At 44.0% G+C, this 16,334-nt stretch overlaps 1 protein-coding gene across 1 annotated transcript; it reads right to left on the reverse strand.

Moving 5' to 3' along the window:
- Nucleotides 1-12,106: 12,106 nt before the first annotated feature.
- LOC123159683 (serine carboxypeptidase-like 34) lies at nt 12,107-14,163 on the reverse strand. The gene is made up of 4 exons (XM_044577501.1): nt 13,827-14,163; nt 13,610-13,717; nt 13,411-13,506; nt 12,107-13,307 (listed from the first exon to the last, which is right to left on the reverse strand). Exons 1-4 carry the CDS (start codon nt 14,161-14,163, stop codon nt 12,328-12,330), a joined length of 1,521 nt encoding a protein of 506 aa, XP_044433436.1. The 3' UTR covers nt 12,107-12,327.
- Nucleotides 14,164-16,334: the final 2,171 nt, after the last annotated feature.

The raw sequence follows: 16,334 nt of genomic DNA on the forward strand, positions 1-16,334 counted from the left end.
GCAGTCCTAGAGACACTGTTGCCAACAATCAAGATATCATCAACATATAGCAACAATATGATGGTTTGGGATACAACTCTTGTAGCCTTCCTCCCCCATAACAGATTAAAACTTCTCATAAGTACAATTCCTGTGCAACCAATACATCTCTTCTTGCATAGCCTTCTTTTACACCTTTCCCTCACCCTAGTGGAAAAAATATTGTAGCCACCACATTACTAGTGAACCACACAAAGAATGTTCGTCACTGTCCAACCTTTATTAGAGGTGGCACTTAATCACGTTCCCAACGGTAAAAGAATTTCTAATGTTTAAAAGCTGCCCAAGGATTTCTTAAAATTCCTGTGTACTTGAAAAATGTTACTCCCTCAAGTCCATAATAAGTGCGCAATTTTGAACTAAGGTTGAATTGACCTTAGTTAAAACTGCGACGCTTATTTTGGATTGGAGGGAGTATGAAATTTCAAAATAATGTTCTCAAAATTCAAATTGTTTGTATTTTAAGAAAATGTTCTTGAAATTAAGGAATGTTTGTGTATTTTAAAAATATTCACAAATTCAGAAAATTGTTTTCAGGTTTAAAAAATGTGCTCAAATAAAAAAGAAAATAGTATAATCACAAAAAGAAATAAAATACAGACAACATAAAGCATGAAAAATGGTGCCGAAATACAAAAAAGAAACCTAGAAAATATCGCCCCAAGACAAGCCATGAAAATGCCCACACGAGAACACACAAAAAATCGTTCTACCAAGAAAAATCGCCCAGAAGAACGGTTCGTCGTGTTGTCCCGCCTACACAAGGAAGGAGAGACTGGTTCCATTATGTATGCTACGCCTGGTAGCCCTGTAATAATTTGCCAAGCTCGTTAAGGGTTACCTTTTGCAAAGCTCACACCCCACCTTCCCCATTGCTGACAGGTCATGCATTGCATATGAGTCAATTATTGCAATCTGGGAGTTTTTCTTTTTTTTCATAGGTTCATTTTTCTAAACGGATTATCTCTTGAACCATGTTTCCAAATCCTGAACTGTTTTCAATGTTGGATTTCTAGCGTCGAGATCTTCGACCTATACCCCATGTTAATAGGTTTCAACAAACTTTTTTGAGGAAAAAAATTAAAAAATAGAAAAATGATAAAAATGAAATAAATAAATAAAATAAAATAAACCGGTAATTGGAAAACATATAAAAACGAAAAAAAAGATGAATAGTTGTGTTCTCATTTTTTTTAAGGGTAGGTTGTGGTTTTCCTTTTTTTTATTGGGAAAGCACAAATTATGTTTCTCGCATAGTTGTGCTTCTCGCTGAACAACAACTGTGCCTCTTGCAGAAGCACATGTTGTGATTTTTCTTTTAAGAAAGCACATCTATGCTTTTCCCATTTTTGGAAATATAGTTTTGCTTCTCGTCGAAGCACACCTAAGCATAGGATATCCTTCTCCCTTTATCGAGAACAACATGTTGTACTTTCCCGCGGAAGCTCGGCTTTGCTTCTCGCATAAGCAAAGTTGTGCTTCTCGCGAAGCACACCTAAGCATAGGATATACTTCTCCCTTTATTGAAAACAACAGGCTATACTTTCTCGGGGAAGCATGGTTGTGCTTCTCGTGGAAACACAGACTATGCTTTTCCCTTTATGAAAAAGCACAATTATGCTTCTCGAAGAAAAGCGTGGCTTTTGAAAAAAAAAATCACCAAAACCTAGAATAAGCCAAGCAAAAGCTGAAAAAAAAACACAAGCAAATATAAAAAGACATGATCCTGCAAGGTGCACCTAGCGTGTGACACATGATGCCTACTGGACGCACAATGTGGCGCACTCATAGCAACCAAAAAGTGTCACGGGGGATCGTCAGTGAGTTGCTCCCGTAATTTGCGGGAGCCCCTCCAGTTAAGGAAGCAATTAATTAACGAGCGCTTCTTCGGAAGGCTCGCAACGATCAGCGCCACTTGGCGCACTCTCAGCCATTCGTCACGTGTCGCGCTCTGGACGCTCCTCTGGATTTTGTTTCTTTTTATTTCTCTGCACGCGTTTTTGGCTTTTTAAACGGGTTTTTTCGGATTTTTCAACGTTTTGGTTTTCCACCGGTCTTCCCTAGCTTATGACAAAAAAAATTCGATTTTTTTTTGCGCAAAAAAACGTTTTTTCTTTTTTTTCCCTTCGCGAGAGGCACGGTTTTGCTTTTACGCGAGTCACGGGCGTGCCTCTCGAAAACGGAAAAAAACATGTTTTTTTTCCTTTCGCGAGAGTCACGGTTTTGCTTCCGCGAGAGGCACGGTTGTGCTTTCGCGAGAGTCACAGACGTGCCTCTCGAAAACGAAAAAAACGTGTTTTCTAAAAAATTTTCGCGAGAGTCACAGTTTTGCTTCAGCGAGAGGCACGGTTGTACTTTCGCGAGAGTCATGGCCGTGCCTCCTCAAAAACAAAAAAAACGTGTTTTCTATTTTATTTTCTTTCGCGAGAGTCACGGTTTTGCTTCCGCGAGAGGCACGGTTGTGATTTCGTCTGAGGCATGGGTGTGCCTCTTTCGGAAAAGAAAAAAACTCGTGCTCCCGGTTCGGTTTTTTCGTCCGTTTTTTTTCGTGAAAAAAAGTTCGTCAAAACCTATCAACATGGGATCTAGATTTGAAGATCTCGACGCGAGGAATCCAACGGCGAAAGCGGTTTAAGATTTGGACGCACTGTTTAAGAGATAAAATATTTTAAATAAACGGATCTTCGCAACAAATGGCGCACATGCAGCATGCCACGTGTTGTAACCTGGGGAGTTGGAGTGATCTTTGCAACTAGTACTCCTTAACTATTGATTTCGCCGAGTTAAAATTCCAGGTTGACGCACCGGAGCGCTTGGGTTGGCAGGCCCACTACAGCGTTGGTTGGAGCAGGCTCCTCCAATGATTTTTTTGGCCTAATTTTTTCAGTCTGTTTCCTCCAAAATACAGGCTCCTCAACTTTTAACAGATTAAAGGTAAAATATTATTTCAAGACGAAAAAATTTCACAAAATCGAAATTCTTCTTGAATTTTACAATAAGATTTCATTGAAAAACTTTTCAAAATTCAAAATTTTATGCGGATTTTAAAAACATGTGTGTGTTTTCCAAATATTCTCCAATATACAAAAAATATTCTAAAATTTTGAACAATGTGCTTGATTTGTTTTTGAAAAATATTTTTAAAAATAAAATGTTATCGAATTTAAGAAATGATTCTGTCTTTTGAATTAATTTATTTAAATTTGAAAAAATAGAATGTTCGTATAATTGAAAATGTTCTTGAATCAAAAAAAGAAAAAATGAGAAAAAACTAAAAGGTAGAAGAAACCATGGAAAACTAGAGCTGAAATACAGAAAAAAAAACCAGAAGAAATCGCCCAGGGAAAACCAGAAACCATTTGCACGCAAACACACATCGTTCCGCAGAGGAGAACAATGGGCGAAGCCGCCTTCGCGCACGGTAGCAGCTGGGCGACGAATAAGTAATTTTACCGGTGGCGGTAGGTACCGGCACACCGTCCGCCGTTCGTCTAGTTTCATCAAGATTCGTGTGTTTTGTCAAGTATAAATTACATCTGTTATACAATCTGAATACAACTGGCACATACTGACACATCTGACAATATACATGCATACCATGGCTTTGTCAGGAGAGAGTGAGTTGGAATGGAGAGGCCGGCCGGGCATGCATGATTCTCTCTCGCCACATAAATGACATGCATTTTATTTCATCCATATATTTAGAATGATTGATATATTTTAAAGAAAATATCTATTTTAGAAACTTTTATATATTTGGGATCGTGGTACAAGATCTTTAGAACAAGATCAATCTTGGATATATTTGAAATACCTTTTATTTTATATATTTCAGTTATCTTTGAAATGACTTCCACAAAACATAAAATTGTTTCACTTTGAAAAGATATTTCATATGTTTGTAATAATTAGTTTCACACACGCAACAATCTATTTCACATAGCCGAAATAACCAGTTTCACATATTTAAAAAATGGACCTAAGTTGTTGCATAAAACTCACTTCATTCATTTCAGAATATAATTTCACTCATTTCAAAAAACTTATTTCAATCCTTAAGAGATTGATTTCACAGGTTTTGCCAAAAAAACTTGATCTTGGTCATTTTGATTTACGGATTTCAATTATTTCCAAAAAGAATTTCACTCGCTTCATAAAACATATTTTGCTCATTTGAAAAAAGTTTTGAAATAGTCTGTTTCACATGTTTGAAATAACTAGTTTCCAAATTTGAAATAACTGGTTTCACGTATTTCACACCGAAAAAATGTGGCATGTGTATTTAAAAGGATTTCACTCATCTTAAATTTTGGTTCCAATTATTTCAGAAAACTAATTTCACTTACATAATTAGATTCCATTCAAAAGAGAAACACATTACACTCACTGAATTGCAATACTATGTTTCACTCGTTTCAAAAAAATGATTTTACTCATTCCAAAAGATAGATTTCACACATTTCACTAGTTTCAGTAAACAAATTACACTCATTTACAAAAGATATATTTGTTACTAGTTATTTCAGTGAGATATGTATTGAAAAATATGAAATTACTTCCCTAAAATATATTTCAGTGTGGTGTTGCAAGTAGTGAAACTATTTTTTGTGAAAATATATTAAATTATTTCTCTGAAATATATGAAACTGCTATTTCATACATTTGTAACTTGTTATTTCAGTGAGATATGTATTGAAATATATGAAATTACTGCCCTGGAAAATATGTAATTACTTCCCTGAAATATATTTCAGTGTGGTGTTGCAAGTTGTTAAACTAATGTAAAATATAATGGTTTGTGCAAGATATGTGAAATTTCTATTTCAATGTGGTAAATAACCAACTTTGACTCTTTTCTGCACTGTAATATGCAAACTTGACAAAACACAATGAAATATGTTTCATATACTTAAAAAATACTAATTCATATAAAATTGATTTCATTCATTTCAAAAGAACTGACTTCACTCATTTCATTAAACTTATTTCATTCATTACCAAAATGTTTTGAAATAATCAGTTTGACATGTTTGAACAAACTAGTTTCAGAAAACTGATTTCACTTATTTCAAAAAATAATTTCACTAGTTTCAAAATTGATTACAATTATTTCAAATAAGTAAATTTGAAAAAAGTGAAATTTAAATTTTGATATGATTGAAACAGAAAATCTTAAACTAGTTTAAATATATTCAAAACCGGTCTTGTTTTACAGATCACATGTTCAGGAATTTGAATATACAAAAAAATTCAATAATAGAAAATTAGTGTTAGAGATATTGTCCATCTAAAAATTTAAACAAAGAGAAAATGGATGGATTTGTGTGTGTGAGAGAGGAGAGATTCTGCATGCATGCATGCGTACCGTTCCTCTCAAAAGGTACTATATCTTTCTGACATTGATTAGACTAAAATCAGAAATACAAGAGATTTTTTGCAAGGAATGCTTTCATATACACATGCACATGGTCCCATAACTTTAGATGTGGCGGCACCTCATTGGTGGGAAGATCACCGGTAGCTCCCGGCACCGGTAAAAAACAGTTTGCGAGTTGGGCGAGCTCTCCTCACGGCACGGTGGCAGAAGATGGGGCGACGCACCCGGGGGCAAAATTTTGTGTTTTGACCCTTTTCACATACCAATTCAGGATGTGACCCCAGTTGGAAATAATTTCAGCATTTGACCCTTTCGCTACCGCCAGGGGTTCTGACGGTAGGGTTAGACAGTCTACCGCCAGGGTCCTTGGCGGTAGGGTGCGACGGAGGGGGGCGGCGGCCGTCTCCACATGCTGACGTGGATTAGTACCCTACCGCCAGGGACTATGGCGATAGGCTGTCTGAACCTACCGCCAACACCCCTGGCGGTAGGGGGTGGCTTGGGTTTTTGCATCCGAGAGGTTCTGTAACGAAAAATCGCAACGGCCTGGCGGTAGGTTGTTTGAACCTACCCCCAGGGGGGTTGGCGGTAGGGTCCCGGAATAGGCAGAATACTCTCTATGACCAAAAAAGCACTGCCCTGGCGGTAGGCTGTGTGACCCTACCGCCAGGGTCCTTAGTGGTATGGCCCGTGTTTGCCTCTTTTCAAAAACAGTATCATAGATCTCAAACAATATCATAGCAATGATATAGTCCGAAAAACAGATCTCAAATAATTAAACTTGGGGATCACATACACATTAATAAAAGTTGAACTAAATAGACATGTCAAACGAAGTTCAACTACTTAGCAAACGGAGTTCCACATAGTTTCACAAATAGCAAACACATAGTTCCACGTAGTTTCACAACCACTAGACAACCCAACTACAAAAGCCAAGTATCCAAGAGCAGAATTACTTGCTCCTTCCCCTCTTGGAGGTATGGTCCTCGTTCCTCTTTGAAAGAGTCTCTTCAGTCTTATTCTTGGGCCGTCGAGTAACCGGTCTCTGGAAAGGGTTCGGACTCAGCAAATCCTTCTTATTCGGATTCCTCTTCGGCAGCTGAGATGGTTGACATGATTGAGTTGGTGGAGGTCCGTAATCTTCATCGTACTCCTCCTCCCCATTGCTCTCATCCTCCTCTTCCTCATGATAGGCCTCCTCCTCTTCTTCTTCATGTGTGGCCTCCTCTTCCTCCTCCTCCTCCTCCTCAACCAACCTAGACGACGAGGGAACATGGCTTGATGAGCCGATGTGACCCTGTGTGGCTGCAGGATGATAAGCTTCAACCGACCCAGCTCCAGCACACCCAAGCAGGCCTACCATCTTGCGACAACGCTTCACAAACTTCTGCACTCACAATGAAACAAGGGCATAATAAGTATCAGATTTATGATTGCAAGTGAACAAGATGCATCTGTTCCGAGGAGGCTGAAATTGTACCTTCATTGTCCCCCTCAATTTGTTCTCAGATTGTACGCTCCTGGGGGTATCACCTAGTGCACCGGAGGCTTCAAAGATGCATTTGTTCAGCTCACCGGACAGTAAAGGCATAAGTCAGTCACGATGACGAATAAAATAATTTAAATACAACTGTCGGTTCAAACTTACCACTCTGTTGATGAGGGGTGCAAACTCCCTAAATCCACTATGCATGTCTCTGATGCTGGTCTGGTAGGCCTCTTCCTCGGGGTCATCCCTCTCCAGCTCCGCGATGTCTTCCGCCGTCCACCGAGGCCTGAGACGAAGACGGTGCTTATGGCCATCATAAGCATTCCAGTCAGTCACTCTCCTCTCTCCATCTTTACGGAACTTCCGTCGGTTCCACTCCATCACATGAGTTTTATGCTCCTCTCCCCAGTCTGTGATCGACCGATTCTTCTGCCGGCTCAGCCTGCAACGCATTAGCAACAACAAACATCATAATAAAGTCGAACGCAATGAAATCATGGGCACGAAGAACAAGCGCGCTCACAAGTGGAGCGCGTGGCCACCGGTATCGGTCGGCGGGCCCGGTGGGGTATGCTGATGCATCCCAAACTGCACGGTCACGCGGTGTGGCAAGTGCCACTCGACGGCGTACACACAAATCATGGGCACGATGCACCGCCAAAGAACACAGTCCGCATTGCACATCACGTTCTGATCGAAGTCCCATTCTCGGTCATGATACAGCCACCAGTTTACCTATTACATATACATTGGTAAGTTCCCACTCTCGGTCAAAAGTGGAATCAAAGAGAAAGGTGGTGAACGAGTTCATATACCTGCGTAATCGTCAAAGCGTCCATCTCGTTGGTGTAGGTTTTGTATGAAACCTTGTTTAGGCCCGTGTAGAGTTTGACAACGTCTCACTCATAAGCTACGGTGGGGTGTCGAGTAGCGTCGCCGTCTTCGCTATAGGCACCCCATGGGCGTCTTTGCAACTTCTCCGGACGCCCCACCGGCAGCCGCTCCCACATCCAAATGGAGAGGGCCCAGACAAAGCCACCCATATTGGACTTGTCTCCCGTCCTCTGGGTTGCGCCGTCAAGCTGCAAAACATCAAATGAGGATCGGATATAATAAAATGTCATGGACATACTTTTGTAGGTAGGCAATGAGATACTCTCTTACCGAACGGTATAGGTAGGCGAGAGATGCGGTCCCTTAACTGTACCCTGCATCCCAGTAAGCTAGGAAGAACAGATACGACCAGTTGGCAGAGTTCCCGGAGCTGTCTAGAAACACGACCTCCGTGAGAAGATACCACAGGTAGGCCCTCACGTACTACTCCACAGTCGCCTCATCGGCGTCTTCGGGGCATGTCTTCCGGTGCTCGGAAAGCCAGGGCAACGGTACACCGGATGTACGGTTACCCTTAGCACCGGGGCAGTCGCCGATGAGGGTGGTAACCCTCTGCTGCTAGTTGGTCCTCTCCACTCGCCCAGTGAGTGCTTGACCGTCGATCGGCATGGCAGTAATCATCGCCCAATCCTCGAGGGTCACCGTCATCTCCCCACATGGAAGATGGAAAGAATGGAACTCCGGTCGCCACTAGTCAATCAAAGCTGTCAGAGCTGCGTGGACAAGCGTCGGCGGATGACGCTTGAACTGCAACACGAAACCCAACAGTCGGGCTCTCTTGAAGTACGACGCGTAGCGCTCGTCGTAGTCCATATTCCCGGCAACCCCGTGACCCCTCAAGCGCAGTGGCTGGAGCATCTGTCAAAAAGTGGACGGCAAGAGTTAGGAACTTATTTTCATCAATCCGAAAACTTTGATCAATATTTCCTTCATATTACTTACCACTCCGTTCTCTATGAAACTGTCACGATGACCCTTGTCGAATGCGTAGTCAAGCATGGAGTATCGTGGGCCGATGTTGTCTGCAAGAGGTGCCCGCCTTAATAAAATTTCATAAACAAAAGCATCATAAGCATAAGCATACATAAATAAAAAATGAAATTTCTTGGTTAAATGAACTAGGGTTCATCTTAAGCATATTCCTCCAACAACATCTACTACACATTATGGATCACATCGTATCAACATGGAACATATCAAAATAAAATCCTCCAACATGCATTATATCATCAATTTTTTTAACATTTTTTTGAAATAGAGTTCATCTTGAATGTATTTTCTCCAAACAACATCTTCATATCATTATATCAACATGCATCATAAAACAAAACAAGTCCTCCCACATGCATTACATCATTTTTTTAACAATTTTTTTATGAACTAGGGTTCATCTTCACACTAACATATGAACTATTGATTAGAGTTCATATTCAATACCACTAGTTACTAAAGAACTAAGAACTAGAGCTACAATCAAGCTAAAACAATCCTAGGTGGAAAAAAATTCCAATCTAAGTTCAAAAGAATGAGGGATTTCAAGCAAATAATGCGTCGAATCGGAAGCAAGTTTGCAAAAACTACTTGAAGGGATTGGAGGAGCTTACATTTCTCTCTTCGGGGCCATCTCGATCCGCAAAAATGATGAAGAAACTGTGAAGATCCGAGGGGAAGAGTGGAGGAGATGAGAGGGAGAGAGGGGCGAGGGTGAAAAGAAGAATTGTTGGGGAAGGGGAAGGGGTAGGTAGGGAGATGGGCAGGGGCGTGGTCGGGCGAAATAACTGCTCGCACCCTACCGCCAGGGACTGTGGCGGCAGGGTGCGACGGAGGGGCCGGGACGGCGGCCGTCTCTGCTAGCTGACGTGGATAAGTGGCTTACCGCCAGGGACCCTGGCGGTAGGCTGTCTAACCCTACCGCCAGCACCCCTGGCGATAAGAAAAGGGTCAAATCCCAAAATTATTTCCAATCGGGGTCAAATCCTGAATTGATATGCAAAAAGGGTCAAAACACGAAATTTTGCCGCACCCGGGCAACAGATAGGGTGGCAGCCTGCTCTTTAACATAAGGAGGTCAAGTGCGTCTGACCATGGGACGGTTCGCCGCGTGAAGAATTCAGGCCCTGAAGCCCGGATCTGACAATGGTGCTTGTCATGCTCGTGGTCGTGGGGACTGCAACGACCGGTGCGGCTGTGGTTGCTCACCTTGCGTCAACCCCTGACTCGTCAAGCGTCGGACTAAGAGGCGGCTCTGCGCATGGCTAATCTGGCCCCAGTGTCCATCGTCGTTGGTAGCAGCGGCGCATGATGGATGCATGGATTCAGCAGGTCTCCGACGCGCGGTATGGTTAAGGTTGGTTGGTGCGGTGAGCACATCTCAGTCTCGGAATAGGTCAGTTGTCAGCGCAAGCATAGCTAGATCTTGGCCGGCTCGGCGTTGACGACGCTCACGACTCACGAGCGCAATCACCTTCCCGAATGAGGGCTGAAACTTGTTCCTTCCCAAATGCTCCAAGGGAAACCGTCGATCATTCTGCTTTTGGATTGAACGATGTCGGCACCATGGGTCGTGCATGTCTTGTCCTTGTCTTGGAGCAGGTTCAACCTGTGGGGATTAGTGGCTAGGCGGTGATGCGGCTGCTCTTTGTCTTCTTTGTTGTTGTGCATCAGAACAACAACCACTGTCGATGAAGAGACACTTAGATAGGAAAGATTCAACCTGATGACTAGATCGCCTTACTGATCCGAGTAGATCCGAGTAGATCCATCAAAGATGAATCATGCGATATCCGTTGGAGACACACCTTCACACTCCCTCTGACAATGCTAGATCCGAATAGATCCACCAAAGATGAATCATGCGATATCCGTTGGAGACACACCTTCACACTCCCTCCGACAATGCTAGACACACCATCTGGATGGGGGCTAGACGGAAAGAATCTTATTTCATGTTCCGGGAGCCGTCACCGTCTCGCCTTACTGATCAGAACACAAACCCTAACAAAACTCAAAATAAATAAAACCGGAGCACTCCGGCCGCCAAGGAGCGGGATCCACCACGCCCTATGGCCTTTCGATCGAAACACGCCGTGAACCACCACCTGGTCATATCGTCCTACCAATAGATAGTAATGGCGTGGAGACTTCCCATAGAGAACAACAATCACTACATCGTGATGATCAATTTGCATGGATGCTCGACAGCTCAAGGCAGATTTCGAGAGGTGCCGATGTTTAGAGGAGATGGAGTTGGGTGAGCAACTTCTCCTCACCAAATTTACTCGGCAGCACAACCAAGCTCGTTGGTAGATCATTGCGATGACCACATAATTAAAGGACGGAACTGCGTGTTTATGTTGGGTGTCTATTTGGATACGAGTCGGACTGTCTAATGTAGGTGCGATAACTACAAAAAACTTACAGATCGGAATGCTTCTCCCTTAATCCTGTAACCCACGTTTCTAAGCAAAAATGCTAGACATACAAAGACTTACACGCTTTTACACGCTCCTTCCATCTAACAACCAATCACAAATCTCTCCCCCCTGATTTTCAGAGGGGTGGGCCGCCCCGCTCACCTATTGATCAATCAAGGTTAACCATTCTGTAAAAGCCTGTAAATCGTTTGTACGTGTAGCATTGCTGGTTTCTAAGTGATGAACAAATTGTATTCATATACAATTACTTTATTTCCTCAAAAAGGCTTGGAACCCACTGCCCCTTCATCAATTGGTACGGATCAATATACCATTTACCAAAATACCACCGTACAATGTGTGCATTATCTCTAGTAGTGTATCTTGTTAAGCCATATAAAGTCATCAGTAAAATAATTAAGCTCTAAGCGTGAAAATATTATTACATGGAATTGCATTACAAATCCAGTGTATATACGGTTTTGCTAAATCATACTAGTCGCCAACGCAAAATCGACTTTGACAAATCTTGCATGGGAATGTGAGCAAGTTCTATGCTTCCAGATGAAAGTTTTGCGCACCTTCTTAGCATACTACATGTGTTTATGGACTAAAGGAAAAAATTTCTGCAGTTGTATTTGAAAGGATTTAATTATTATAATTAATTTAACTTTTTAGGCGCGTTTATTCCAAAGTTATTATACTCACTTAAAAAAACTTTAGGATTAAGAAATGTGCAATTTGGCAGCAGCTGCATTTTCTGAACTAAATTTGCACATAATTGTTTTTGGTACAAATCTAGGTTTAACTGTGCTAGTTGTACATCTTTTTTAGTCTTGTCTTTGACCGAATCGCAAGCAAATTAATTTAAGCACATTGGAACGCAAGATCAAACAAAAAAACGCATTGAACCCAGGAGATCATATGCATGTCCTATTAAATAAGTGGAAAAGGCTCACACGTTTTGAGCTCTTTTTTGAAAAAAAAATGACATTGAACTAATTTTGAGCTCACAAGTTTTGAGCTCAAACCTGACCTAGGAATCGAACCTAGCTAACTGATAAAATCAAACGATCTCTAAGCACGCAGTGGGTGCTAATGAATGAATGAAACTAAGAGACGATGGCCTTGGCAGAGAGCTCCTCGCCGGTGAGGAAGTGCGCGAAGACCTGCCTGGCCTGCACCGGCGTGATCATGGGCACCATGTGGCCTGCGCCGCGGATGGTGACGAAGGTGAGCCCGTCGTAGACCACCGTGTACCCGCCCACCTGGTCGCTCGTGAACCACTCCCTCCACCCCTTCTTCGTCGCGAGCCCGAGCTTCTTCAGCGCGAGCCGCGTCGAGGTCACCGGCACGCGGTCGTCGGTGTCGCCGCTGAACACCCACACCCGTATCCCGTCCTTCACCAGCTTGCCGATGGCCGGCAGGGTCGACGCCGGCGCGTCGGTCCAGTTGGTCAGCGCGTCGCTGCACGGCTCCCAGCGGTACGGGATGGCGCCGGAGACGTTGGCGTGCAGCGCCTTCTGCACGTCGGCGCGGTTCAGGTAGTCGAGGATGTGGTAGTCCCCGCAGGGGTCGTAGGCGTTGTAGTAGGGCCTGCCGCCGCGGTGCAGCTTCCCCAGCGGCGTGCCGGTGCCGGCGAGCTTGGAGCGGCGGCGGGGGGAGGCGGTGGAGTTGACCATGGATTTGGTGCAGGCGGGGGTGTAGAGGCTGTAGAGGTCGATGTCGTTCATGGCGTTGAAGAAGTCGTTCCATGCGCTGTCGCAGGCGTCGCTCTCCACGCCGTCGTCGGGGAACTTGCAGTTGTTCTTGACGGCGGTGTAGATCCCGTCCGAGACCACGGCGTGGTCCCAGGCGTAGTTGATCAAGCCGCGGTCGTCGGAGCTGGCGTCGATGGCGGCGTTCCCGATCAGGATCCCCTTGAGGTTGATCTTGTGAGCCCGCGACGCCTTCTTGTTCATGTGGACGATCTTCTCGGCGAGCTGCGGGACGTAGTGCCCGGCGTAGCTCTCGCCGGCGATGTACAGCTCGTGGCCCTTGAACTGAGGGAACTTGTCCAGCCAGTTCACGAGGAAAGAGTATGCGTCATGGGCTGTCACAGAGCAAGATCAGATCAGATTAATTATCACACCTCTTAGTGCCATGAAACGAAGGATGATTAGATCTATAACAAATTGGAAATTATCTTGGCCTACCGGTGAGGTTGTCGCCGAACTGGCCGAGATCGGCGGTGGTGTTGGTGTAGGAGAAGCCAACGCCGGCAGGGGACTCCAAGAACAGCATGTTTGCCTCTGTTCATTAGCCATCAAAGAGAACAATGGTGCACGATTAATCAATCGGAATGAACAATTGTTACTACATGATTTGCTTGTTAATCATGTAACTAGTGCGTACCTTTGTTCCATGAGTGGGGGTTCAAGGCAATCTCGGGCTTTCCCTTCTGGATCAAGAAGGGGCCAAGCTCCATCATCGCTCCATACCCCACGGACGAGCATCCAGGCCCTAAGAACAATCAATTAACCGTTAGATTAGTTTCATGTCATGCATGGAACTCAATGAAATGGAATGGATCGAGCTAGATCGCATCTACTAAAAACAATAGTTAATCTACCTCCGTTGAGCCAGAGGACGAGGGGCTTCTTGGCGACGTCGTGGGTGGCCTCGAATAGCCAGTAGAAGAGGGCGCGGCCGTGGGTCTCGTTCACCGTGACGTAGCCGGAGTAGTGCCGGAAGCCCACCTCCGCCGCCTGCCCGGGCAGCATCTCCACCCGGTCCGCCTCCTGCACCTCGAAGATCTTCTCGAACCCGGGGTGGTGGTGCCTCGCGGCCACCACAGCGACGGCGGCGGCGAGGAGGAGCATGCGCAGCCAGCTGCTCGACGACGAAGTGTCCATGGCTGCAGGCGCAAGGCTGCTAGGGTTACTGGTGTCGACTGGGTTGGTGTCCATGCACTGTGTATGGGCGCCTATTTATATGCGCCCGGCCGAGATCGATCAGCTGGCTGCTGGCGATCGTGGAGGGGGTCTGTTGCTGGTTTGTTGGTGGGATAGGGTTTGTTTCTGGTTTTCCGACGTGGATAGGGCTTGTTTGTTGGAGACGAGTGCTGCAGATTTGCATGCGTTTGTTACAAAAGACGTGCAACAGATCATGTATAGGAGAAAATTGTTTATTTTCGTGAAATCGACATCATCGTGTTCCATGGCCATCACGTATGTCGCCTTGGGTTTTGTTTTGGACTTTGGAGAAGGGGACAGAAGGGGCGGGAGAGAGGAAAATATGAACTCCACTCTGTTTGTTTTTAATTGTGAACTCCTCTCTAGTGAATAGTCATCCTGCCATGTCGACCCTAAACCCTCGAAGGTCATGACGCGCGCTCTAGCATCAGAAACAGCTCTAGGGTTTATCAGAACGGGCTTGCTAAAACTCAGCGGACTGGGATTTAACTAAGTGTCAGTCAACCTTGTAACATTTTCGGCCATCATTCACAACATTTTTTCCTACCGGTTCAGCATCTGTCTTGCTGGTTGTAGCATGACATCCCTCATCGATTGTAGCACGTCATCTCAAGGGTTGCAACATCCTTCATTGATGGTTGTAGCATTTGTGGTCGCTTGCTTGCAATATCGTCGCAACATTTTTCGTCGCCATTTGTAGCATCCAGCCATGCCGCTTGTAGCAAAAAAACTACGTTGACGTTAAGTCTAAGTCGACTGAGTTCTAGACAGAACCTTCTCAAAAAGCATGGTGCGATCGTGAGGTATGAGTGAGTGCGCTCTTACTATCAGTCACGTTGCATTTTGGGCAAAAACAACACGGCGTCAAAGGCTCGGTATGACCAGGTGCATCTTACTTTATAACTTTACAAATAGAGTTTTAGCATTTATGTGACTAGTCGTGTCCTGCTACTTGGTTTTGTCACTAGGAGTTTTAACTGCTAAAAAATGTTGTCGCTCTGCTAGGCGCATGCTCAAAAATGCCACTAGACACCAATGTTGTCAACTCAAAACCTGTTTAACATGTTATATGACCAAAGTACACATGGATCAACATGTCAGCTCTCCCTCTGTCTCGCTACGATAAAGTTTGGGTCCCATTCGATCCCCAACAGCGTTCTTATTACTTTCCTCTAAATTTGTTCGCTTGCTTACTCCCGAGAAATGGGGCCCACACTTCATCATTGTGAGATACAAAGAGTGTCATGTGGGTCTAGTGGTATTTTGTTCATATAACATGGTCAGCGATTTGACCTAATAGTAACGGTGTCTAATGACATTTGTTAGCAAACATCTTATGAAATGATGGCATTTTTATCAGTTGTGCCTTCTAGTGGCAAACTAAGTGGTGTGACACAATTAGTGGCATAAATGATAAAAACCCTTACAAATAATTCATCACCTCTCAGAAACAACAAACAAGGCCTTCTTCCCAATTCTAATAAGGTTTAAAATGTCCGAGCAATATGATAGGAAGGAGGAGCCGTTGGGATGATGAAGTGGGTGGCAACAATGGTTGGAATAGAATGGGCAGGTAAGTTGGAGATAGAGTGTTCAAATGCTTATAGGGATGCCCCGAACTAAAATCAGAGATGGTCGGATGACTAGATTGAAAAGAAATGGATGTGTGAATCACAACGATGCAGAGATGGGTGGGTTTAACCTCCTTTTCAAAAAAGGAAGAAGAAAAAAAGCTCAATAATACTAATATGCCAAACGGCATCCCATCTGCTAGGAAACGAGTAGCATTGAGCTCAAATTCCGGAACTGGAGAAATTAAGAATATGGAGGAGGCTATAGTCCCAGTTGATGGGTCATCTAAGATGGCAAATATAGTGGACCTATTTGATGGGAATACTAGTCAGATCCTCTAGCTACACCACAGAAAAACACAAATAAAAAGAAGCACAAAGGAGCTAATGGAGAAGGGATGGACAACACGGAGATTTATGAACAATTTAATGGATCAGTAGTACCTCTCAAAGGTGACCACCGGGAGTAATGACGATCATGGCTTGGAACTGCCCGGGCCTAGGAAATGACGTGGCAATTCGTGCGCTTATGGATATTCAGAAGCGATATTGCCCCAAGGTGCTATTTTTGCCGGAGACACACCTTAGCGAATT

The sequence above is a fragment of the Triticum aestivum genome, chromosome 7B (assembly GCF_018294505.1).
Source record: "Triticum aestivum cultivar Chinese Spring chromosome 7B, IWGSC CS RefSeq v2.1, whole genome shotgun sequence".
In the NCBI taxonomy this organism is placed as follows: Eukaryota; Viridiplantae; Streptophyta; class Magnoliopsida; order Poales; family Poaceae; genus Triticum; species Triticum aestivum.